Source organism: Camellia sinensis, chromosome 8 (genome assembly GCF_055761805.1).
Source record: "Camellia sinensis isolate YWXY chromosome 8, ASM5576180v1, whole genome shotgun sequence".
Taxonomy (NCBI): domain Eukaryota; kingdom Viridiplantae; phylum Streptophyta; class Magnoliopsida; order Ericales; family Theaceae; genus Camellia; species Camellia sinensis.
Genome location: NC_138968.1, coordinates 134,844,079 through 134,870,305, shown reverse-complemented (window position 1 = coordinate 134,870,305; position 26,227 = coordinate 134,844,079). Strand labels below are relative to the sequence as shown.

General features: G+C 42.3%; 2 protein-coding genes and 1 pseudogene across 2 annotated transcripts; 1 reads left to right on the top strand and 2 right to left on the bottom strand.

Moving 5' to 3' along the window:
* Positions 1–1,444: 1,444 nt before the first annotated feature.
* LOC114317525 (G-type lectin S-receptor-like serine/threonine-protein kinase SD2-5 pseudogene) lies at positions 1,445–2,239 on the bottom strand (annotated as a pseudogene).
* Positions 2,240–21,602: 19,363 nt separating this feature from the next.
* Positions 21,603–23,843, top strand: LOC145798074 (uncharacterized). Its single transcript, XM_082885539.1, has 4 exons — positions 21,603–22,358; positions 22,476–22,587; positions 22,798–23,453; positions 23,496–23,843. The coding sequence occupies exons 1-4, from the start codon at positions 21,603–21,605 to the stop codon at positions 23,841–23,843; spliced, it is 1,872 nt and encodes a 623-aa protein (XP_082741665.1).
* A 732-nt stretch (positions 23,844–24,575) lies between these two features.
* LOC145789117 (uncharacterized) lies at positions 24,576–25,952 on the bottom strand. The gene is made up of 5 exons (XM_082885538.1): positions 25,686–25,952; positions 25,308–25,436; positions 24,983–25,201; positions 24,764–24,885; positions 24,576–24,675 (listed from the first exon to the last, which is right to left on the bottom strand). The coding sequence occupies exons 1-5, from the start codon at positions 25,950–25,952 to the stop codon at positions 24,576–24,578; spliced, it is 837 nt and encodes a 278-aa protein (XP_082741664.1).
* Between the last annotated feature and the right edge of the window lie 275 nt (positions 25,953–26,227).

Genomic DNA, 26,227 nt, shown 5'->3' with positions numbered 1-26,227 from the left:
TTACTGGAGGACATTTACATTACACCTCTTCAATTATCTAGTCAAGTAAAAAAAAATAAAAGGCCTTTTTATCAAAATTATTTTGATTGTAAAGGTTAGGAATTGTTAAGAATTTTAAATAAAAATCATAAAAAAATTATTACAAAGGGCCCCAATTATATTTTTTGCCTTCATTCAAATAGGTTCGATCCATGTAGTGCACAGTTTAGCCATTGAACACACAACAACTTGGGCATTGATCTAATGCGCATAATCGATGTAAAAAAATGATACAAGAAAAATATTGCAAATCAGATTTTAGTTTATCAATTTCCTGTTATAGAACAGCAGGTTTCGGGAAAGCAGAGGGGGAAAAACATGGCAGTAGAATTTTTTGTTCATCACGTCACACTTTTTGTTTTCCCAGTCAAGCTTAAAGTGAGAAAAAAATTGCACATTCTACAGACTAACTGATGTACAAAATGTTTTCTTTCCCAGCAATTCAAGAATATAACCCTTTAACCAAATTAATTAATCATAAAATGGCTCTAAATTTGTCCAAAATATAAGCCGGCTTTATTCCTTCTTGAAACTTAATTTACTATTCATTGACACATCTTTTGGAGAATAAAGTTTGAATTGTAACCCACTAATTTGATGTTCTCTTCTTTTACTTGAATCATGAGAAACTCTCATACTCTCACAAAATATCTATGTACTTTGCCTTCACTATAGAACTTGAAAATGTTTGAATTAAAACTATGGGAAATCTAGCTCACTATGTTCATGTAGTTTTGTATGTACTATGGAAATGATGATGGAAGAACTTGAAGAAATAAAAGGGGCAAATATTATTGAGAGAGTTGAAATTTTGTCAACTCTACCTAAAACACCATTAATCCTGGTATCATGGATTGTGATTTGCACAAATAAAAATCTTTGATTATAGTTCACTACATATGAAATGGAATACAAAAACTGTAAACAACCAGTTGTAATTTGCTTGTTAGAGTTTACTTTATTTACCTTAGTCTTGATAAAGCTAATGCAAATAATGGAGTAGTAGCGCCAATGGCATCCCCTTGGTGACCAGCAACTGTAATTGGTCTTGGTGCCACAGGAGTTGTGAAGTTATAATCCTAATTGCTTTGAACATCTGTAGAACCCTCCAAGACCTTAACCAACACCGACATGGAAGGCCTCTTGGAAAAATCACTTTGTAGACACCACACAGCAACCCTCATCATCTCCACAACTTTTGCTCTATGTGTTTGCATGTCATCATTGTATTTGTCAACGATATCCAGAAGTCGTTCCTCTTCTGCCTTCCTTTTAAATAGATCTAACAGATGCATATCTTCCTCAGGCTGAGACCTATCCAAATTTTTGCGCCTATACAACATTTCCAAGACCACGACACCAAAGCTATAAACATCTATAGTTTCTCGGTGATAATTGAGCTCAATCATTCGGGTGCCAAATAGCCTGGTGTTCCCCTCATCATTCTTACAACTTGGTTTTGGTCCTTATCAATTAGTTTTGACAATCCAAAATCAGAAATTTTTGCATTGAAGTCTTCATCTAAAAGGATGTTTTGGGGTTTGATAGCCAAGTGAAGTATCTTTTGCCTATATTCCTCATGAAGATAGGTTAGTCCCTTGGTTATATCCATAATGATCTTCTTTCTGGATTGCCACACAAGAGTTTGCTCTTGGTGCCTTTGGAAGATCCATGTATCCAATGATCCATTGGACATGTACTCGTAAACTAGAAGCCTATATGGTTTTTCAGCACAAAATCCAATTAATCTCACCAAATTGACCTGGTGAATGCTGCCTATTGTTTCAACTTCAGCTGAAAATGACTCCTTAACCTAATCAAAACCATTGAGATGCTTCACCGATACTTTGTTGCCATCGCTTAATGTCCCTTGAAACACTGACCTAAATCCTCCTTCCCCGAGCTTATCATTGAAATTGCTTGTCGTGGCTCTCAATTCTTCGTAAGAAAATCTGGTAGGCATCGCTGGTACTTGATTAACAAAGAACTCATCAAAATCTTCGGACTTTTGTTTCTTTTTGAAAAAGAAAATGCAAGAGGCAACCAAAAAACATACAACAAAAAAATCTCTGAGACTGGAACCTAGTATGATCTTGACTTGCCCTGATTTCTTTTGAGGAGAATTTGTTGATAAAGGAATAAGATTCTGTCTAGTTGGAGATTTCTGCATTTTAAGAAATACAACAACGTTCTCATACATTGTTCCCTCATTACTTATAAGAGAAAAGACTTTAGACAATAATAAGCAACCTTACTTTGAAAAATAGCCCAAATTATGTGCAAAAGAGCTACTTTGCATGAATAGTTTTTCAAGCAACTCTTCTTGCAATCTTCTAATGCTAATTTTTCATCCAAGTAAAAGTTTGAGGGGAACTATTCGTGGAAGTTAGAGTAAAAGAAGCTAGTATTCTTAAGCTTCAAAAAGGTGTGATATTGAGAATGGTCACAAGAAATGGGTGTAACAAGGGAACATCCAAGGCTGGGTTGCCAAGAATTTTTTTGCTAGAAGGTGTTGTTGTAGATGGCTTCTTTAAGACAACTGCATTGTCTATTTTAAGAACAGATGCCATAATTGCCACACACCATGCAGGGCCGACCCTGGGCTAAGGCTAGTGAGGCCTGTGCCTAGGGCCCCAAAAATTAGGCCCCAAAATTCATTATCTTGTACTATATCAAAAATTCAAAATGGCCCAATTTTGTTTAATTAATTTAGGCCATTTTAAAAGGGAAAATTACCATGTAGTCCTATGTAGGGGATCTATTTCCCTTTTAATCCCAATTTATTTTTAATAGATCAATAGGTCCTGTAGACACCCCATTTTTGACCGACCTTAAGACTCAGACGTCACCTATTGAGCGCTTGGTGATGTTGCATAATGTGCTCGTTCAGAAGTTTCAGAGTTGCGGCCGTGAGCCCTGCCTCCGGACTTCCGAACCCTCTTTTGTGCTTTGCCTCGGTTTGCGAACTAGGCTCGGTTTTCTTTATTTCTTTTCCTGAGGGGAGGGAGAAGCCCCGTAGACCATCTCTCAGTGGCCATGGGCTACATTTGGTGGCCGTAGGCCATTTTGCCCATTTCGGAGTCCGGTTTCCGGTTTTTTGGGACCGTTGGCCGTGTGCCTCGGTTCGGGACCGCTTAACCATCTCCATTTGTTCTGATTTTTGGCATACATCTTATTTTCTCCCTTTTGAGGGACACTGGGGTCTGAGAAACCCACTTCGTGGCCGAATGCCACTTTCGGTGCTTAACAGCCCATTTTCGGGACCCCGAACTGCGCGTTTTGGCCCCCGAACATTCGTTTTGCAACGGTTTTCGTTCATTTTTGGCAGGTACCTCTGTTTTATCACCGGGAAGGTCACTGGAGGGTGGGAGGCCAGCAATTATCTCAGCAACCAGTTATATATCCTCCGACGCCCTCCGACGCCCGTTTTTCGCACTTCCGGGCTAATGTTGAACACCTTGGGCCCACTTTCTTGAACTTTGAACCACATACTTGTGATGTACACACATGGGAGGATCCTAAAAGTTGGTGGCCGGCCACTAATGTTGCCTGACCCTTTTGAACCCCTCCTTCCGGGCTAATGTTGAACACCTTGGGCCCACTTTCTTGAACTTTGAACCACATATTTGTGATGTACACACTTGGGAGGATCCTAAAAGTTGGTGGCCGGCCACTAATGTTTCTTGACCCTTTTGAACCCCTCTTTCCGAGCTAATGTTGAACACCCTTGAGCCATTTTCTTGGACTTTTAACCACAGGGTTGTGTTGTACACACATGGGCGGACACCATCATATGGTGGCCGGCCACTAAACCAGCTTGGCCCTTTTGACCCCTAGCCGGCCGGCTAGGGGATGTGGCCGGCCGGCCACCTGCAGCAAAAATACCCGGCCGGCCGTAATCCTCACACTGTTCACTTTACAGCTGTATAGCTTTATCCCCCAGAAAATATCTTTATCCGGGGGATATTTTGTGGGGGAAAGTTGGCCTCCTTTTCCCCCACCTTTACACCCCCTTTTTGGTCCATATAACCAGCATTCCATATCACATTTAGGGGTTAGAAAAAATTGTCTTCAAGCCTCAATACACATATCTCCCTCCATCTTTCTCATTTTCCTAAAAATCCTTAAGTCCTACACCTTGTTTTCTTCATCACCACCAAGCTCTACCACCACCACTCCATTTCAGCAGCAAGGGGAAGAATTCCAGCAGCTTAGAGTCATCAAAATTGGTCCAAGAAGCAACAAAAGTATTGATCTTCAAGGGTGAGTCCATTTCCCTTTTTTTTAGCTTATTTCTTGCAACATTTCTTAGCCTCTCCTTCTTATACATTTGAGCTCCGACCAAAACTGAAAGTACCCTTTTTTTGAGCTCATTTTCATGTCTCATGAAGGGCTCAACCCTGTTTGAGCCCCCCATCTTGCACTTGCTTCATTATCCTTCTAAAGTGTCATTTTCTTGCATGATATTTTTAGCTTGTGTGTGATTTATTTTGGAGCATGTTATAAACTGTAAGTAGGATTATTTTGAGCCCCTCTTCAACATTGAAGAAGGGCTCAACACTGTTTGAGACTTCCATATTGTACTTCCCTTTATATCCTCTTTTTGGTCCCATTTTTGTATGCCTTGGCAGCCCCTGATGTTTCTGTTTTTGGACCTTGGTCCGAACTAAAAGTGGCTTTATTTTGACCTCCTGAACATGTTTTATTAAGGGTCTTTTCTTGTTTGATGAATGTTTTGTATACCTCATGTTATAGCCACTTTTGAGCCTCATTTTTGCATTGCATTTCTAGCATATTTGTATACTGTTTTTGGGGCTTCCATAAACTGTAAATAGTCCTATTTTGGGTCCCTCTTCAACATTGTTGAATTACCCTAACCTGTTCGGGGCCAGAAGCTATGAGTTTCTTTTTAATCTCATGTTTAGGGCCATTTCTTGCATGCTAGTTTTGCCCTATCTTGGTTTTCTGTTTGGCCATGTTTTGTACTGGTAAAATGCTAATTTTGGGGCTGCCTTGCTTCTGTCTTTACATTCCATGTCCATATTGTGCATGTTTGGTATAGCTATAGGCCATTTCGGGTGCCAAAATTCATATTTCGGGACTATTCCATGCATCGGGTGTACTTTCGCCTCGTTTCGGGGATGTTTTACCCCATATTTCATTGCTGAAAATCCATTAGCATGCTTGCATACCATTTTTGCCACATTTGTATTGCATATACCATTGCCTCGGTTTGCGTGCCCGTGTGCACGCATTTCGAGGCACTTCATTTTCATCCAGCGGCCTCTCATGTGAGTGTGGCTGAGGCTCTCTCATGTTAGTATAAGTCCATGTTGCATTTTCCATGTCATTTGCATTGCTTATGTCATTGCCTCGGTTTGCGTGCCCGTGTGCACGCATTTCGAGGCACTTCATTTTCATCCATCGGCCTCTCATGTGAGTGTGGCTGAGGCTCTCTCATGTTAGTATAAGTCCATGTTGCATTTTCCATGTCATTTGCATTGCGTATACCATTGCCTCGGTTTGCGTGCCCGTGTGCACGCATTTTGAGGCACTTCATTTTCATCCATCGGCCTCTCATGTGAGTGTGGCTGAGGCTCTCTCATGTTAGTATAAGTCCATGTTGCATTTTCCATGTCATTTGCATTGCTTATGCCCGTTCCTCGATTTGCGTGCCCCTGTGCACGCATTTCGAGGCACTTCATTTTCATCCATCGGCCTCTTATGTGAGTGTGGCTGAGGCTCTCTCATGTTAGTATAAGTCCATTTTGCATTCTATATGTCATTTTCCATGCCATTGCATTGCATATGCCATTGCCTCGGTTTGCGTGCCCGTGTGTACGCATTTCGAGACATCTCATTTTCATAGCATTGTGTATGTTAGGATTGTATCTTAGTCGCATTTCATGCATGTCATGCATATTGCATCGTGTTCGGGATAGGAGTTAGCCCGGGCACGGGAAACGAGGTACATTCCGTACTCCGAGTGACGGAATGTGTCTCAATTCCCCAGCCACCGACACTCCGGATCATCCATGATAGAGTTAGGTGTTATTGTGTTTTCATGTGCATTCATCCTATATTGAATTGTGCAATTCGACTCCTCGGCCATCATGCCTCGGTATGCGTGATTGGTGGCACGAGGATCGAGGCATGCATATATTTGTAAAAATACATTGCTATGCCCCTTTCCTGCTCTCTGTTGCAACAAAATGAAGAATCAGCAACTTTTCGGGACTTGGCACGCGTTTCAAGAATAACTGCTAAACAGAGGCTAATTGGGGCATCCCGGTGGATTTCCGCGCAAGGCAGCCCAGACATGCATCATTCATCAGAAGCAAGGCAGTCCCTGGCTTGCATGACCAGTTTTACAGCTTTCTTAGTTAATTCATTAATTAATTAGGAATTTGTATATTATTTGGACTGTGATATTTGGACTGTAATATTCTTTTATTCGGGACTGTATTATTTATTCGGACCCTCTGTGCGAGGGCATGATTGTAATAAGTGTGCGTGTGTGTGTTGTATGTCTTCCAACCCCACGTCTTTGTCCCTTTTATTTATCCGCTTATGGTGTTTAGATTAGGGCATATTTCAATTAGCATACAGTATGACAGCATGTTTGCATTCATTCATTTGTTATGCATGCACCGGGCTCGGCGCATCATACTAACTGCATTTGTATTTCAATTCCAAATTGAATACATATTAGTTGTAGCATTTCATATGCCATGTTTAGAATAGCCGAGCCTGCTATAGTTTGCATTTTGCATGTGTTGCATTAGGCATTTTTGTATACTTAGGATCATGCATGATTTCTAATGTAGTTTCTATTTTGGCTTGGAGTACTCGGTAAGTTCTATGCTTTAGCATCCTTGCATGCGTGTGAGTGACTACCATGAATAGCATGCTTACCATGAGGCAATATGCTTATGTGATATAACTGCCTGAATGCCTGTGGGTGAAGGTTGGGTTAGTTGGATTGGAATAAATCATCAATTGTTTGTTTTAAGCCCACTAGATAGTGGCAAAACCCCCTTTTCTTAAGCCCACCTGCGGGTGGCAAAATCTGCATTTTAAGCCTACTTGCGAGTAGCAAACCATCTTTCAAAAACAAACACGAAATGTTTTGCTCCAATTCAATCGACTCAGTCTATACTTGTATGTTGTGCGCATCACATAGTAACCTAGGCTAATAACCGGAATAAGGACATACAAAGTTTTCAAAAATAGATATCATGGTTAGTAGAGGCCGATCTTTGATCGGGCGAGCGGGGGTGCTCACGAAGTGACCTTCCCCAATCGTACCCAAGTTCCCGAGCCGAGGCAACTTTGGTGATGACGGACACGTGGCCTTTGGCACCGAGTCAGGGTTTCCTAAATTTCCCATTAAAAAAACATTTAGGTGGCGACTCTGTATCTGGCAAAGCAGTCCATGTTTGGCACTTCTTTCAAAATCTGTTTTCTCAAAACGATTTGCCGGATTTGGACTCTTTGGTTCAGATTTAGAACCGTGACAAATTTGAGAGTCTTGAGCTGTAGTGACCCCAACCCCCGCGGGCTTGTTACAGTTTCTGGCGACTCTGCTGGGGATTTAGAGAACTTGACTCGAACTCATGATATCTGTTTTTGACTACATTTGTGTGATTCTTTGCACTGCATTTGCATTGGTGCGCCTAGGACACCGTGTTTGCCATCTGCTATTCCTGAACGGTTTGCCGGAGGCTTGTCTTGTCAAGGCATGACCATAAGGCTGACCGGTTGTGGGCTCTGCCAGTATGGGAACGCAAACCCCGGTTTTACCGGGGCACCCTCTTTGACCATTCGACCTAGTGCATATTCGGATCCATAGTGACCATTCCAAACTAGGACAGGTTGCTTACCCGTTTATAGGTTGTTTGAAACCGCTGCGTGCGTAGTGAAACCCTAGCTCCTGACAAAATAGGACAGGGAAACCCTACCCCTTCATAGGGGTGTTTTGGCTCTCACTTATCTGTTATGTGCTTCAGAGTGCGTCTCTACAGGAATGCATGTATCAGTGAATGAGTTTGGGCATCAGGCCTGCGGGCACCAGTTTGCAAATTTGGGCATCAGGCCTGCGGGCCCCAGTGCAGTATTTTGGGATTTAGTTTACCTGAGGGTAACGGTTTACAGGCCAAATTTTGGGGCAGAATTCAGTAGAGGGCACACTCATTCAATTATGCTCGTATCTGTTCAGATGGAATCAGGCTGAGATGCTGTCTGTTTTCTCTTTTGTTAGGGGTAGTCTGGGAACCATAGCTTCAGAAGGCTTCGATATCCCCCGGGTACATTGGACTAGTGCTGATAGACTTTGTTAGGTCAGAAATTCAATTCAAGGGCAACCAGTGTTCTTTCGCTGAGGCAAGGTAAAGAAAAGCCGGTCAGGGCTCATCTGTTCATCTAGTCCGTCAGTCGCCAGTCACATCACCTTTGTTCAGACTCAGCAGACCGTGATGGCAAAAGGTTCGGAAGAATTTGCGACCGTGACAGCAGCGCTAAATCAGGGAATTGCCATGCAGGCTGAGACCAGTATTGAAACGCAGCGCCCATCTGGGGCATCTGCCTCACATCCAGCTTTGGGACCCCAGCCGAACTTTGACCCAATTCCTCCAGTTGAAGATTTGCAGGATCCAAATCCTCGAGAAGGGTTGGCTCAAGCTCAAATGCTCAGATCCCTAGTGCAGCCTAATGAGAGAACTCAACCCTTTCATGTTGATGAGTTCAATCTGACTACAGTGAAAATTGCAAACCTTGAGAAGCAGTTCAAAAAGGCACAGGGCCTTAATTCTATTCCCGACATTGAGGACGGGTACACCGAGTCTGCCGTGCGGCTCCCGGACAGATTCAAAATGCCATATATCGACCGTTTCGACGGGTCTGGAGATCCAATGGTGCATATCCGACTTTTCTTAGATGTCCTGAAGCCGATGGGTCTGACTAAGCCACAGAAACTCTCTCTGTATGGAAGAACCCTGTCGGGTATAGCAGCCACTTGGTATACCAAATTGGAGGATACAGTGAAGCAAAATTGGGAAGAACTGGCTGAGGCCTTTGTCGATCAGTATTCCTACAATACCTGAGTTGAAATGACCATCCAAGAGCTTGAAGCAACTCGTCAGAACCCAACAGAGCCTTTTGTGGAATTCGTTGCGAGGTGGAGAGCAAAGGCAGCACAAATGACAGATCGTCGCCCTTCTGAGAGGGATCAAGTGCAGATGATAGTACGAAACCTCGAGCATGATATGTTGCAAAAGTTGATAGTCGCTCCACTATTCACTTTCAAAAGTTTGCATGAACTGGGGGTTCAGGTCGAGAATGCGTTCAACAGCGGGATCATTCCCAGAACAAGTGAACCGACAAGGAGGGCGATTGCAGGGAGTACCAATGCCAGAAGTAGCACTATTCCCGAACCCACTGAAATCAATACAGTCACCACAGCCAACCCTTTTGCCAAACCAAGCATAGAAACAACCGGCCCGGTCCGAGCTCAGGGTAGAACTTTCACCCCCCTCTATATGAGCCTGACTAGCACACTAAAAGCCTTGATGGAAAAAGGGCATCTCAAACCCCTCGATCCTCAACCTCTTCCCAACCCACTCCCAGCCAGACATAACCCCTCCAAGTACTGTGTGTACCATCAGCAGCGCGGACATGGCACCGACCGTTGCTACCGCCTTCGTCATGAGGTCCAAAATCTCATCGACAACCGGACGATAACTCCACCTTCAGACCCCAATGACCAAACATCTCCTACCTACCTCAATCTCATCCACATACTGCCATCCACCTATGACCCCAGCATATACATCACCCCAGCCCATCTACCCAAGCCTGAGGTGTTTATCCTAGAAAGCATGGACTTATGCATGATGGGTACATCTGAACCCCAATCACCTCAAACCCTTGAGCCCACTACTTTTGAGCTAAAGAGAATGATCGATGATCTTCAAAGAACTGTGACAGATTTGGCCTCTGGGACATTGGCTCCGTCATCAACCGCATCACATACCAGGAAGTTCATGTCAAAAGGCTCCCCAGTCTTGGAACGGGCTGCATTTGAGGAATGCCAATCCCTTGGCAAAGTGGAGGCAGACGGTAAGAACAAGGTAGGGGCAGGCATTGGTCCCCACGAACATCTTATGTTGGCCGTTGAGGCTTTGAGGGCCGAAGGATTAAACAAACAGCAAGTGCTTACAGTGGTTGCAAAAACTGTGGATGACACTTTCGCCACTCAAGTTGGGGGTAGTTCGAATCAAGGGGCCAGCCGGGAGAAGGGCCGTTGTGCCAGAGACGATCCTATTATCTCTAATCCTCCACTCGGAAGAGATCAGCAAACTAGGCCAGTACCTGCCAATCCCTTTGCTGGTGCGCCCAATAAAAATCCACAAGCCTTGAGGTACCAACCCCGAGGTCGGAGGGTCTTCCGTGCCCTCTATATGCCTTTGTCCAAAGCTCTTCAAATCCTTGCTGGACAAGGCCATCTCAAACCCCTTGAGCCTCGGCCTCTCCCGAACCCTCTTCCGGCTACACATGATACTACCCAGTACTGCGCGTACCATCAACAAACTGGCCATACTACCAATGCTTGCTTCCGTCTTCGCCACGAAGTGCAGGATCTATTTGACAATGGGGTCATCCCCGCACCAAGTCCTGCAAAGTCTATCGGCACTTGATCAGTGAACTTGGGGGATAATGTGATGTGATTGGAGGGATGAACCACCTGCGGGCAGCGCTCAATTTACTCCAGATATGGTGGATGGCATGCACTGTTTTGAGCATTTGCGAATGCCGGTTTCTGACTCGGGTATTGGGTCAGTCTGGTTGTTTTGTTTTGAGTCTGTCTTTTTGTTTTGAGTCAGTCTCTTTTTTTTATTTTGGGGTCTGCCCCGTTGTATCGAGTCAGTCCTGTTGTATAGGAGTCGGGTGATTCCGGGGGGTGTTACCTCGGGCGTCACCACTTTGTTTTATGTTTGTCTTTTCGTTTTGTTTTGAGTCTGTTTCTGCCAGGGAGCCAGTTGTACCAAAAGATTTGAATGAAACAGCAGTGGTTTTTCATGCTTTGTGCTTGCTTCTGCTTTGTGCCAGTTGTGCTAGAAAGTTTGAATGAAACGGCAGTACTTTTCGCCTACTCTTCTGCACCCCAAAATCATTGCATTGACCTAAGTTTTTCAAAACTTTTTTTAAACACTGCGATGAAAATGAGGAGGAAGGAATTCCTCAGGATTTGCAAAACTTTGATCAATAGAGAGAAAGAGAGGCATGCTAAGCCCTTAATGATTGAGATCATGCTTGTTAGCGTGAGTACTGGGAAGGATCTTGGCTTGATCCAGATTGGTTCTACACTATCTTCAGCGCGAGCGATTTGTCGCTCTCTTAAAAATTTTCAAAAACAAAATGTTTTGCGCAGTCCTGCGAAGACTTGTGTGGAATCGCTCTTGAGATTGTGCAGCTTAGGATTGCTCTCAGCCTCGAGACTCGAGCCCTTGCTTTCAAACCTTGGACCCATTCAGAACGTTCAACGGTTAACTACAATGTGAGGCCTGTATGGCCAGATTCAAAGCAGCCCTCGAACGAGAGGCACCAAAGTCATATCAAGAAGATCAGACCTCATCAGAAGAAGCTTGCGAAGCTAGAACAGAAACACCCCTTGAACTAGGGGCGAAAATGTCCGATGTGCTCGAAGAGCTGAAGATGAGTCATCTTGCAAATCAACAGCCACTCTCTTGGATACGGATGGCTTCGAGATCCTAAAACCATTTGGCATGGACTTGTCACACTTTTACCCTTTGAGAGGCTCGCTGGGTCGAAAACCCGGAAGGGCGACCCAGGCAAAAGTTAGAACAAGAGAAAAATACAAAAAAAAGAAGCAAAAAATGCGAAAAGAAAAAAAGAGAACAAAAAAAAAAAGATGCAAAGAAAAGAACAAAAGAAAAGAAAAGAAAAGAACACAAAAATTGAAAAGAAAAGAAAAACAAAGCTCGCAAGGTCGAAAACCCGCAACGGGTGCCTTGGCAAAAGTTAGAGCCTAAAAAAGAGAGGTTAATACCCGAGTGTACCTTAACCCCGAACTACGTAAGGCTTGATTCCTATCTTTGGGATACGTAGGCAACTTCATTCTGAAGTCCAGCCGTAAAACAATTCGATTGTGTCCATGCATTGGTTTTGGTCATCTTTGTCTTCTTTGTATTTGAGACTCTGGTTGCGTTCGTCGCTCTGAGGACTGTCCACAAAGCGCTGCGGTGCCATCCAAACAAGGGGCAACTTTCCGTTGCCATTCAACGCGTCACGGTGCCATCCAAACAAGGGGCAACTTTCCGTTGCCATTCAACGCGTCACGGTGCCGTTCAAACAAGGGGCAACTTTTCGTTGCCATTCAACGCGTCACGGTGCCGTTCAAACAAGGGGCAACTTTCCGTTGCCATGCAGCTCTCTTCGAGCAAGGGGGCAATTTTCATCCAGATCCGAGGTTGTACGTCTCAAGAGTAAGTTCCGCGCTTGTTAAGCATCGGCCGTTTGCGAAAATAGTCTTTGAGAATTTTTACTAAGGTTGACTAATTTTCTCGAAAATTGTTTCATCTTTTCCAAAAACTGGACCATTTTTTGGACCAAAAAAGGAAAATTTTCAGTGCTCATAGCCTGACTTGCATGATTTTCAAATCAGAAAATTGAACAAGCATGTTAATCTAACTTTCATGTTGGTCAAAATTGTTTTAAAACCAAAATAAAAAATGGTCAAAATGATGAAATAAGGGCACAGTTGAGTCAGGCTTCCTGTCTTTCCCATTGTCAACATACTTGCCAAGGAGGGCACTCTACCTGCCAGAAAAGGGCACAACTAAGGGCAGAAAGCTCTCACATCCTCCAAGCAACGAGGTATCAAGCAAAGTGCGAAGCACGAACTAGAATGGGGCAAGATATTCCACTCCATCATCTGGACAGATCTTATCACGTCCAAACTCCCTAACAAAGCATCATTAACTAATGTTAGCTGCAGATTTGCTACACACCCAGTTGTAGCGCAACCTTTCCGTGGGAGAAACTTACTAGCTGCGTGCAGAAGAAGAAGAATCTAGCAGAATGCTAGGGGCACGAGCCCACAACTTGCTGTTTACCTATCAACCACCCAGGGGAGGGATATAAAAATGAGAGATTGAAGAATAGAGAGATGTGCGCTGAGAGAAAAAGTGAGAAAAGGGCTTTTCCAGAAAAACAGAGCCTGAGGGCCGAGTGATGTGAGAATCACAAATGAGAAGAGGGTGGGAAACACTACCCGGTGAAACAGGCTCCCTGTGCACGTCTGAGTGTCGTGTCTTTTTGTTTTATCTCGATTCTTGTTTTGAGTCGTTTCGAGTGTTACTCGATGTGTCTAGGTTGTGTGCCTTTTATTTCCTTGTTGAGTCGTTTTGCTGTGTTCAGTCATAGGCTCAATACTTGGTCGAAAGCTCATCTCTGAATTTCAAAAATAAAATCGTTTTGTGCTCCGAGTGCCGTGCCATTCTCCATATTTATACAAAACAGAGTTTGTTCTTTCATAAAATCGCAGGATTCAACCCAAGTCATGTGAGAACAGTAAAATCAGGATCTATCTGAAGCTATATAGGTTCCGGGCTGCGAAGCAAAAGAAAAGAGGGAAAATTGGAACATTTGAGTTTGTTTCAGTTTCCGTGATTATACTCTCCGATTTTATACTCCAGATGTACCTCTTCAGGCCTTGTCAATGCTCCGACGTATGAGTGTGCTTCTACTCCCAAGCTCAAGATCAAGTCTGCTTCAAGCCAAAATGGCAATCGAAGTACTCCCTCAGAAAACCAGCCCCTGCCAGATGCATCTTGGCTGTGTTTGCAATGAGTTCCTAGGAGACCAACTGCGACGGTGGAAACTAGAGTTCAGACGGCTATTGCCTAGAACGCAAAGGTTCGGAATTTCCGAGACTAAAGTCTGGTTTAAATACCCAGGGGTCTATCCTCGGCTTGAAATCTGTATGGCAGCCCCATAGATTGAGATAGCATGTGAATGCGCCTCAATTCTGGATACTGAATCAACCTAGTCTGTCACCCCGTTGGAGAATCGGGAAAGTTGTGAACATGACCAGGAAGGAAAGGTAGTAACTGTGGTTTGGAAGTACAAATCAAGAAAGTGCAAGAAGAACCTACTCTTTTCAACTCAAAAGGTTTCTGCAGAATTTTCAACTCATGACTTCGATGTGTAGCTCATCGTCGGTCGGTATGCACGAGGTGTATCCTTTTTGGAATGTATCATGACCCCTCCGAGAGGTAAATCGGAGGTTGCGTTTGGAAATTGGTCTACTTAAGGCTTGTATTCCCTTGTTCGGCATTTTGTTTCAAATATGCGTTGTCACGCACACTCCACTTGCATTGTTATGCATCCTTCCACCCGCATTGTTATGCTCATTCGTTGCATTGTTATGCACATCTATCTAGCATTGTTATGCTCATCCGTTGCATTGTTATGCACATTTATCTAGCATTGTTATGCTCATTCGTTGCATTGTTATGCACATCTATCTAGCATTGTTATGCTCATTCGTTGCATTGTTATGCACATTTATCTAGCATTGTTATGCTCATTCGTTGCATTGTTATGCACATTTATCTAGCATTGTTATGCTCATTACTTGCATTGTTATGCACGTCTATCTAGCATTGTTATGCTCATTACTTGCATTGTTATCTACACTTCACCTGCATCGTTATGCACCTTTTCACTTACAATTGTCGTCTTTTCTCCTCTCGCATGCGATGCGTTAGGGCATCTTTGGTTTCAAACATTCGGATGAGTTCCGGTGTTCATTCATCCCTTTTCTCTCTTGCGTGTGATACGCTGAGAAATTTATCTTTTCTCTCTTGCATGTGATATGCTGAGAGGTTTTCTCTTGCGTGTGATACGCTGAGAAATTTATCTTTTCTCCCTTGCATGTGATATGCTGAGAGCTTTTCTCTTACGTGTGATACGCTGAGAAATTTATCTTTCCTCCCTTGCATGTGATATGCTGAGAGGTTTTCTCTTGCGTGTGATACGCTGAGAAATTTATCTTTTCTCCCTTGCATGTGATATGCTGAGAGGTTTTCTCTTACGTGTGATACGTTGAGAAATTTATCTTTCCTCCCTTGCATGTGATATGCTGAGAGGTTTTCTCTTGCGTGTGATACGCTGAGAAATTTATCTTTCCTCCCTTGCATGTGATATGCTGAGAGGTTTTCTCTTGCGTGTGATACGCTGAGAAATCTCCCTTTTCTCTCTTGCATGTGATATGCTGAGAGGTTTTCTCTTGCGTGTGATACGCTGAGGAATTTGCCTTTCTTCTCTTGCGTGTGATACGCTGAGAAGTTTACCTTCCCTCTTTTGCGTGTGATACGCTGAGAGGTTTACCTTCTTCCTCTCCTATGTGTGATACGCAGAGAGATGTTGTGTGTAAGACTCCGGGTATTCTCGGTAGTCGATTTTAGCCTTCTCCGCGTGAGACGCAGTGAGAATTGCACGATTTTCTTACATCCTTCTGCATGAAATGTAGTTAGATTTGTATTCACTTGCTTAAAATTGTTGCATGGTATGCTTCATTACAGCTTTCTTTGCATAATCATTGAGTTATGTTCGGCTTCTTGCATATCGCTTTGCATTTTGCCCCCTTGCCTGCGGGCCTGCCTGCGGGCACATCTCTGTTTATCTTGTACGTTTGTCTAAGTCTTCGGCCTTGTCAAAAATGGGTCGTCTCTGGGCTTTCACATTCACTCCCGTCACTTGTGACTTCTGAGTTCTGTCAAAGAGGGGCAACTGTAGACACCCCATTTTTGACCGACCTTAAGACTCAGACGTCACCTATTGAGCGCTTGGTGATGTTGCATAATGTGCTCGTTCAGAAGTTTCAGAGTTGCGGCCGTGAGCCCTGCCTCCGGACTTCCGAACCCTCTTTTGTGCTTTGCCTCGGTTTGCGAACCAGGCTCGGTTTTCTTTATTTCTTTTCCTGAGGGGAGGGAGAGCCCCGTAGACCATCTCTCAGTGGCCGTGGGCTACATTTGGTGGCCGTAGGCCATTTTGCCCATTTCGGAGTCCGGTTTCCGGTTTTTCGGGACCGTTGGCCATGTGCCTCAGTTCGGGACCGCTTAACCATCTCCATTTGTTCTGATTTTTGGCATACATATTATTTTCTCCCTTTTGAGGGACACTGGGGTCTGAGAAACCCACTTCGTGGCCGAATGCCACTTTCGGTGCTTAACAGCCCATTTTCGGGACCCCGAACTGCTCGTTTTGGCCCCCGAACATTCGTTTTGCAACGGTTTTCGTTCATTTTTGGCAGGTACCTCTGTTTTATCACCGGGAAGGTCACTGGAGGGTGGGAGGCCAGCAATTATCTCAGCAACCAGTTATATATCCTCCGAGGCCCTCCGACGCCCATTTTTCGCACTTCCGGGCTAATGTTGAACACCTTGGGCCCACTTTCTTGAACTTTGAACCACATACTTGTGATGTACACACATGGGAGGATCCTAAAAGTTAGTGGCCGGCCACTAATGTTGTCTGACCCTTTTGAACCCCTCCTTCCGGGCTAATGTTGAACACCTTGGGCCCACTTTCTTGAACTTTGAACCACATATTTGTGATGTACACACTTGGGAGGATCCTAAAAGTTGGTGGCCGGCCACTAATGTTTCTTGACCCTTTTGAACCCCTCTTTCCGAGCTAATGTTGAACACCCTTGAGCCATTTTCTTGGACTTTTAACCACAGGGTTGTGTTGTACACACATGGGCGGACACCATCATGTGGTGGCCGGCCACTAAACCAGCTTGGCCCTTTTGACCCCTAGCCGGCCGGCTAGGGGATGTGGCCGGCCGGCCACCTGCAGCAAAAATACCTGGCCGGCCGTGATCCTCACTCTGTTCACTTTACAGCTGTATAGCTTTATCCCCCAGAAAATATCTTTATCCGGGGGATATTTTGTGGGGGAAAGTTGGCCTCCTTTTCCCCCACCTTTACACCCCCTTTTTGGTCCATATAACCAGCATTCCATATCACATTTAGGGGTTAGAAAAAATTGTCTTCAAGCCTCAATACACATATCTCCCTCCATCTTTCTCATTTTCCTAAAAATCCTTAAGTCCTACACCTTGTTTTCTTCATCACCACCAAGCTCTACCACCACCACTCCATTTCAGCAGCAAGGGGAAGAATTCCAGCAGCTTAGAGTCATCAAAATTGGTCCAAGAAGCAACAAAAGTATTGATCTTCAAGGGTGAGTCCATTTCCCTCTTTTTTAGCTTATTTCTTGCAACATTTCTTAGCCTCTCCTTCTTATACATTTGAGCTCCGACCAAAAATGAAAGTACCCTTTTTTTGAGCTCATTTTCATGTCTCATGAAGGTCTCAACCCTGTTTGATCCCCCCATCTTGCACTTGCTTCATTATCCTTCTAAAGTGTCATTTTCTTGCATGATATTTTTAGCTTGTGTGTGATTTATTTTGGAGCATGTTATAAACTGTAAGTAGGCTTATTTTGAGCCCCTCTTCAACATTGAAGAAGGGCTCAACACTGTTTGAGTCTTCCATGTAGTACTTTCCTTTATATCCTCTTTTTGGTCCCATTTTTGTATGCCTTGGCAGCCCCTGATGTTGCTGTTTTTGGACCTTGGTCCGAACTAAAAGTGCTTTATTTTGACTTCCTGAACATGTTTTATTAAGGGTCTTTTCTTGTTTGATGAATGTTTTGTATACCTCATGTTATAGCCACTTTTGAGCCTCATTTTTGCATTGCATTTCTAGCATATTTGTATACTGTTTTTGGGGCTTCCATAAACTGTAAATAGTCCTATTTTGGGTCCCTCTTCAACATTGTTGAAGGACCCTAACCTGTTCTGGGCCAGAAGCTATGAGTTTCTTTTTAATCTCATGTTTAGGGCCATTTCTTGCATGCTAGTTTTTCCCTATCTTGGTTTTCTGTTTGGCCATGTTTTGTACTGGTAAAATGCTAATTTTGGGGCTGCCTTGCTTCTGTCTTTACATTCCATGTCCATATTGTGCATGTTTGGTATAGCTATAGGCCATTTCGGGTGCCAAAATTCATATTTCGGGACTATTCCATGCATCGGGTATACTTTCGCCTCGTTTCGGGGCTGTTTTACCCCATATTTCATTTCTGAAAATCCATTAGCATGCTTGCATACCATTTTTGCCACATTTGCATTGCATATACCATTGCCTCGGTTTGCGTGCCCGTGTGCACGCATTTCGAGGCACTTCATTTTCATCCAGCGGCCTCTAATGTGAGTGTGGCTGAGGCTCTCTCATGTTAGTATAAGTCCATGTTGCATTTTCCATGTCATTTGCATTGCTTATGCCATTGCCTCGGTTTGCGTGCCCGTGTGCACGCACTTCGAGGCACTTCATTTTCATCCAGCGGCCTCTCATGTGAGTGTGGCTGAGGCTCTCTCATGTTAGTATAAGTCCATGTTGCATTTTCCATGTCATTTGCATTGCTTATGCCATTGCCTCGATTTGCGTGCCCGTGTGCACGCATTTCGAGGCACTTCATTTTCATCCATTGGCCTCTCATGTGAGTGTGGCTGAGGCTCTCTCATGTTAGTATAAGTCCATGTTGCATTTTCCATGTCATTTGCATTGCTTATGCCATTGTCTCGGTTTGCGTGCCCGTGTGCACGCATTTCGAGGCACTTCATTTTCATCCAGCGGCCTCTAATGTGAGTGTGGCTGAGGCTCTCTCATGTTAGTATAAGTCCATGTTGCATTTTCCATGTCATTTGCATTGCTTATGCCATTGCCTCGGTTTGCGTGCCCGTGTGCACGCATTTCGAGGCACTTCATTTTCATCCATCGGCCTCTCATGTGAGTGTGGCTGAGGCTCTCTCATGTTAGTATAAGTCCATATTGCATTTTCCATGTCATTTGCATTGCTTATGCCGTTGCCTCGGTTTGCGTGCCCGTGTGCACGCATTTCAAGGCACTTCATTTTCATCCATCGACCTCTTATGTGAGTGCGGCTGAGGCTCTCTCATGTTAGTATAAGTCCATTTTCCATTCTATATGTCATTTTCCATGCCATTGCATTGCATATGCCATTGCCTCGGTTTGCGTGCCCGTGTGTACGCATTTCGAGACATCTCATTTTCATAGCATTGTGTATGTTAGGATTGTATCTTAGTCGCATTTCATGCATGTCATGCATATTGCATCGTGTTCGGGATAGGAGTTAGCCCGGGCACGGGAAACGAGGTACATTCTGTACTCCGAGTGACGGAATGTGTCTCAATTCCCCAGTCACCGACACTCCGGATCATCCATGATGGATTTAGGTTTTATTGTGTTTTCATGTGCATTCATCCTATATTTAATTGTGCAATTCGACTCCTCGGCCATCATGCCTTGGTATGCGTGATTGGTGGCACGAGGATCGAGGCATGCATATATTTGTGAAAATACATTGCTATGCCCCTTTCTTGCTCTCTGTTGCAACAAAATGAAGAATCAGCAACTTTTCGGGACTTGGCACGCGTTTCAAGAATAACTGCTAAACAGAGGCTAATTGGGGCATCCCGGTGGATTTCCGCGCAAGGCAGCCCAGACATGCATCATTCATCAGAAGCAAGGCAGTCCCTGGCTTGCATGACCAGTTTTACAGCTTTCTTAGTTAATTCATTAATTAATTAGGAATTTGTATATTATTTGGACTGTGATATTTGGACTGTAATATTCTTTTATTCGGGACTGTATTATTTATTCGGACCCTCTGTGCGAGGGCATGATTGTAATAAGTGTGCGTGTGTGTGTTGTATGTCTTCCAACCCCACGTCTTTGTCCCTTTTATTTATCCGCTTATGGTGTTTAGATTAGGGCATATTTCAATTAGCATACAGTATGACAGCATGTTTGCATTCATTCATTTGTTTTGCATGCACCGGGCTCGGCGCATCATACTAACTGCATTTGTATTTCAATTCCAAATTGAATACATGTTAGTTGTAGCATTTCATATGCCATGTTTAGAATAGCCGAGCCTGCTATAGTTTGCATTTTGCATGTGTTGCATTAGGCATTTTTGTATACTTAGGATCATGCATGATTTCTAATGTAGTTTCTATTTTGGCTTGGAGTACTCGGTAAGTTCTATGCTTTAGCATCCTTGCATGCGTGTGAGTGACTACCATGAATAGCATGCTTACCATGAGGCAATATGCTTATGTGATATAACTGCCTGAATGCCTGTGGGTGAAGGTTGGGTTACTTGGATTGGAATAAATCATCAATTGTTTGTTTTAAGCCCACTAGATAGTGGCAAAACCCCCTTTTCTTAAGCCCACCTGCGGGTGGCAAAATCTGCATTTTAAGCCTACTTGCGAGTAGCAAACCATCTTTCAAAAACAAACACGAAATGTTTTGCTCCAATTCAATCGACTCAGTCTATACTTGTATGCTGTGCGCATCACATAGTAACCTAGGCTAATAACCGGAATAAGGACATACAAAGTTTTTAAAAATAGATATCATGGTTAGTAGAGGCCGATCTTTGATCGGGCGAGCGGGGGTGCTCACGAAGTGACCTTCCCCAATCGTACCCAAGTTCCCGAGCCGAGGCAACTTTGGTGATGACGGACACGTGGCCTTTGGCACCGAGTCAGGGTTTCCTAAATTTCCCATTAAAAAAACATTTAGGTGGCGACTCTGTATTGGCAAAGCAGTCCATGTTTGGCACTTCTTTCAAAATCTGTTTTCTCAAAACGATTTGCCGGATTTGGACTCTTTGGTTCAGATTTAGAACCGTGACAAATTTGAGAGTCCTGAGCTGTAGTGACCCCAACCCCCGCGGGCTTGTTACAGGTCCACAGTTTTTTAAGTTTTGTACCTAGAGGTCCCGTTTTTTATTTTCGTATTTTTAAATGACTGTATTACCCTTTCTTTTGAGATCTATATGTACGTGAAAAATCAAATTTTTGCTCCGTTGAAAAAAAGGAAATCAAATCTTTGTCTTCGCGATCTTGATTTCTCTTCGTTGTGGCGATCTCATTGTGATGTGTGGTCGATCTCATTGTGCTGTGAGGTGGATCTGGTTGTGCGATTTGAATCTCTGTGTACAGGCGATATCTGCGTACGTTGTCTCTCTCTCTCTGGTGATAGATATATGTATGTGTATGTATGTATCTGTCGATACATAGATATACATATATATGTATATATATATATATATATGTCTGTGTGTGTATGTGGTTTGTATTTGTCGATATATATGTATGTATATATAGATAAACAAATTTGCGTGATATGTGGTTTGTGTTTGGCGAATTTTGTTTGTTTGATTTTGATTTTGTTGATTTTGTTTGTCATATAGTGTAATGTGTTTTGAAGTTGTATTTTGGAATTGTGAATTCTGGTGTTTTGATACTGATATGTTGTAAGTGTATAATTTTGCAGTTTGGAATTGTCAATTGTGCACTGTTGGTATGGATATGTTGTAACTGCATAATTTTGCAGTTTAGAATCTGTGAACAATTGTTTGTTCGTTTGTGATTTTGTAGTATGGAGCGGTGTTTCATGTTAATGTGCAAATACAGTAATTGTTGTGCTGCTATTAAGATTAGTGACGGATGTAGTTATGATGAAGTTGTAGAGAAAATATGTACGAAGTTCAAGGAGTTGAGTGTTGGTAACTTTTGTTTGTTTTTCTCTGTTCCTGGATATTCTAATTGTATTTTTGAATGTGATGATGATTTGGGGAATATGCTGTCAATGGTAGGTGGTAGTGGTTGTCATGTTGTTGATGTTATTGTGGGGGATAAGAGAGTTGTGGAGGTTGATGATGGTAATTCTTGTAGGATTGATTCTGTAACTTGTGAGAGTTCTTTTGTGAATGATTGTGATGATGTTGGTGGTTTGTTGCGTAGTTTTTATCCAGAACCAGAGAGAGTTTTGTTGTCTGCTAGTTGGAAGGGGATTATACATAGTGTTGGTCAAGAATTTGAAGGTGGAGTGCCGGGGTTCCGCATTGCATTGGCTAAGTATGCAGTTCAGTGTGGTTTTGCAGTGAATTATTTGAAGAACGATGCAACAAGAGTAACCGCTGAATGTGTGATGAAGTCGTCTACGGGTTGTAAATGGTTTGTGCATGGAAGGGTGTTGATGGATTCTGGTGTTTTTTTTATAATGAAGTTGGATAATGTGCATACTTGTGGGGTTGTTGCTCGTAGATCTTGTAGCAAAATGGTTGGTTCTAGACTTGTGTCTGATATTGTGCAAAATGATATTAGTGATAATCCGTTGCCTCGTCCTATTGAAGTTAAAAAAAAGTTGAAGAAGCAATATGGTATAGATGTTTCTTATCGGGTTGCATGGTTAGGAGTTGATAAGGCAAGAGGTGGGTTGTTTGGTGATTTTGCAACTTCTTTTGACCAGCTTCGATGGTACCTTGAGACGACTATGAGAACGAATCTGGGAAGTGTGTTTGAATTAGATGTGGATGAAAGTAGTGGGTGTTTTCGGAGGTTGTTTGTGGCATTTCATGGATGTTTGTATGGCTTTCAATTTTGTCGTCCGTTGTTGTTTGTTGATGGTACATTTTTGAAGGGGCGTTACAAGGGGCATTTGCTTGCAGCAACATCAAAGGATGGTAATCAAGGTATGTATTTATTTGCAGTTAGTATTGGTTTAGTTTGTCAGTGTGTTATTGTATTGTGAGTCTGCTAATTTTTGCAGTTTCATGTGGTTTTGTTTGCAGGTTTGCTTCCTTTGGCTTTTGCGATTGTTGACGCTGAAAATCAAGATAATTGGATGTGGTTCTTAAGTCAGTTGTTGAAGGCTGTTGGTTCAGGCCGGAGATTGACTTTTGTGTCGGACCGTCAACATGGATTGCTAGACGCTCTTTCAATGGTTTTCCCCAATGCACATCATGCTTATTGCTTGAATCATTTAAAGAGAAATTTGATTGACAAATTGGTGGGACTTCATACTAACTATAAGCTGTGTTTGATGAAAATATTAGTTAAATGTGCTTATGCGCCAACGGTTGCTTCTTTCCAACATTATATGGAGAAATTGAGGCATATTGCTGGGAATGGTAGAGTTGATAGTATGTTGGATGGTTTGCAAAATGATAAGTGGGCCAATGCATTTTTTAGAGGGAAACGATATGGTGAGATGTCATCTAATGCTGCCGAGTCTTACAATAATTGGATTGGTGGGGCCCGTGAGTTGCCTATTACTTGTATGGTTGATATGATTAAGGTTCAAATCATGACTCAATTGTCGGATAGAAGAGCTGAATCTAGAAGATGGACTACGAAATTGTGTCCAGTTATGGAAAAGAAGTTGGTGGACTCTTTGGAGCTAGCTAAGTCTTGGGATGCGATTGTTGCTAGTGATATTGTGCTTGAGGTTCATTCTTCTATTTCTTTTTATGTTGATATTGGTAGACAGACTTGTTCTTGCCATGAATGGCAATTGAATGGTTTTCCTTGTTGTCATGCTGTGCATGCTTTGCGTAGTAGTGGTAGAGATGTGTATGGTTTCATTGATCCTTTTTTTCATGTAGATTGTTTTAGAGAGTCATACAAGGAATCTGTTTATCTAGTGCCTTCAAGTGAGAGATTTGACTTTGATGGTGCCAGTAGTTCGGTTATCAAACCTCCTATAACGAAGAAGCAGCCCGGGCGGAACAAGAAGAAGAGGATACCTTCTAGGGGTGAGAATGTGAAGCAAATCAAGTGTGGGAGGTGCTTGAAATATGGGAATCACAATAAGAAGACGTGCAAGGCTGCTATTTGAGGCCACAATCTATTCTTTTGGATTTGTATTTGAATTTGAGGAATTATGATAATAAAAAATGTGATACTTGGTATTATGGAAGTAATGAATAAAGTTGGTTGAATTGTTTTTTGTTTGTTGATGTGTTTTTTACTTATTGAAGTTGTTTTGTAACAGTCTGGTTTTCTTTTTTATTTTTATGGAATGCAGAGAAGGTTGTTGAAAATTTCTTATTGAAACAGTATAATATGGAAATGCAGTTTCATAGCGAGAAAACTGTATAATTTTGCAGTTTTAAGAATTATTAGAAACAACCTTATGAAACCGCATAATTTTGCAGTTTTAAAAATTATTAGAAACAAGCTGATGAAACTGCAAAATTTTACAGTTTGAAGAATTATTAGAAACAACCTTTACTATATGAAAATATATGCAACCACAAACAAGTAGACAAACAATCAGAAGAAGAACCACAATAATAATAAGAAGAAGAAGAGCAACAACATCAATCATTTTCACCATAACCATAATAACCAGAAAAAGATCATTCCCAAAAGTATATAAAGTACTTGTCACATGTGTTAAAAAAGAAAAAATAAAAAAAAAGGTTTAAAGATATGTTCCCTTGAATATTTGTATTGTCAAGAAGTTTGTTCATTGTTTCTATGGTTTGGTATGTTTTGTCAACATTTGGTAGTGCTTGAGTTTCCATGATCGGTTCTCATCATTGAGGAATTGATTGATGATTTGTGCTCAAAATTTGACCCACTCAGTTGGACGAAGTTTTTTCTGCACAGGTTGCCAGTTGAGATATTGGTTGATAACATTGCAGACGGCAATTGCACAATCATTCCTGCAGTGTTTGAGATGAAGTTAATTAGTTAGGTGAAACTGCAAAATTTAGCATATTGGAAGATTAATTTATGGATTTTGTATCTTACGAGTGTGGGGTTTGTTGTGGGCATTCCTCAATTGATGCAATTTCTGTCTCGCACTCTTGAGATGAAAACATGTTTCCCTGTTTGCTGAGTAATGCTTTATTCCATCTCAGTTGATGTTGTTGCTACAAAATAGTTAGTGGGTGTTTTTGTTAGTTATAGTGATGAGTTGAGATGTTTGTAAAGGAATGGAACTAAGTATGAAATTTTATTTTAACTTACAATTTGCTTTGCAATTTCAAAGTGCTTGTTGTGGCAATCTTTTGCTGGTCTCAAAGAGTCATAGTGTCTCCATATTCCATCAGCATTGTCAAAGACCACAATTGTCCAATGGTTGTCGTGGTTGATTGGGAAATGGATATATCTGTTTTTCATTGCTTCTGGAAAATGGTTGTCCATCAGTTTTTCTCTCAGTGCTTGATCTTGGTTTTGTAGTGGAGTCTGTAAGTTATATATATGTTTGAAATATGTTATAAAACTATGTAGTAATACATGTTGAGAAAGTAGAAAATTTTGCAGTTGTAAGGTATGTTTAAGTTTTGTTTACATTGATGAGTGTTGAGAAAACGTAAGATCTTCCTGCGTATGGATTGCTTGCAAAGACTAGATCGTTTTTCTCAAATTCTTCAATGGTTGGTTGGAGTGCCAATTGCTTTTCTGAGAAGGTATCAATGACCTGAAACATGTTATATATGAGAATGTGTTAGGTTTGTGGAATAGGTTATTGAATATGTACAGAAACTGTAAAATTGTGCAGTTGGAGACCTACATTCCCATATAAGGGTTCCCTGTTGGTCAATCTGCATATATCTGAAAAGTATACGCAGTTTTCATCTTCGCTGCCAGACCAGACACAAGCACTTGATTGTGTGTTGTTGATGAGTTGAATTTGGTCTTGGTCTTTTTTGGATAGGCTATGCCAAACCTTGTTTGTTTTGCGACATGAAATGGCGAGTGGCTTGTTTGGGATTGATTCTTCCTGGAAATCATCATCAGTTTCCAATACCTGAAGTTTTGTCTTCTTTTGATTGGCATGCTCTGTTGGGTTTGTTTCAGCAGCAACTGCTTCATGAGCACCCTCTTTTTTGTTGTCATTTTTCTTCTCTTTTTCGTCATCGGTACCCTGTGTTGGTTTGGGTACATCAGCAGCAGTTTGTGTTTTGTTTCTTGCATCTTCTTTGGGTTTGGTCATTGGTTGGTATTCAAAATCTGGGTCATGTGCTTTTTTTCTTGATTTTTGTTTGATTCTCTTGACCATGGATCTTTGTTGGGGACTGCCAGTTTTTTTGGTGGACATTTCCTTCAATTGATCTTCTTTTTTATGCAATTCAGCCATGAATTTTTGTTCCATTTCTTGCATTTGTGCTCTCAGGGCTGATATGAGCTTGTCCTTGTCGTCCTCTTTGGTTGGTGTTTGTGGTTGGTCATGACCTATAAAAATGTTGGATTGTGTTTTGGTTAGTTTAA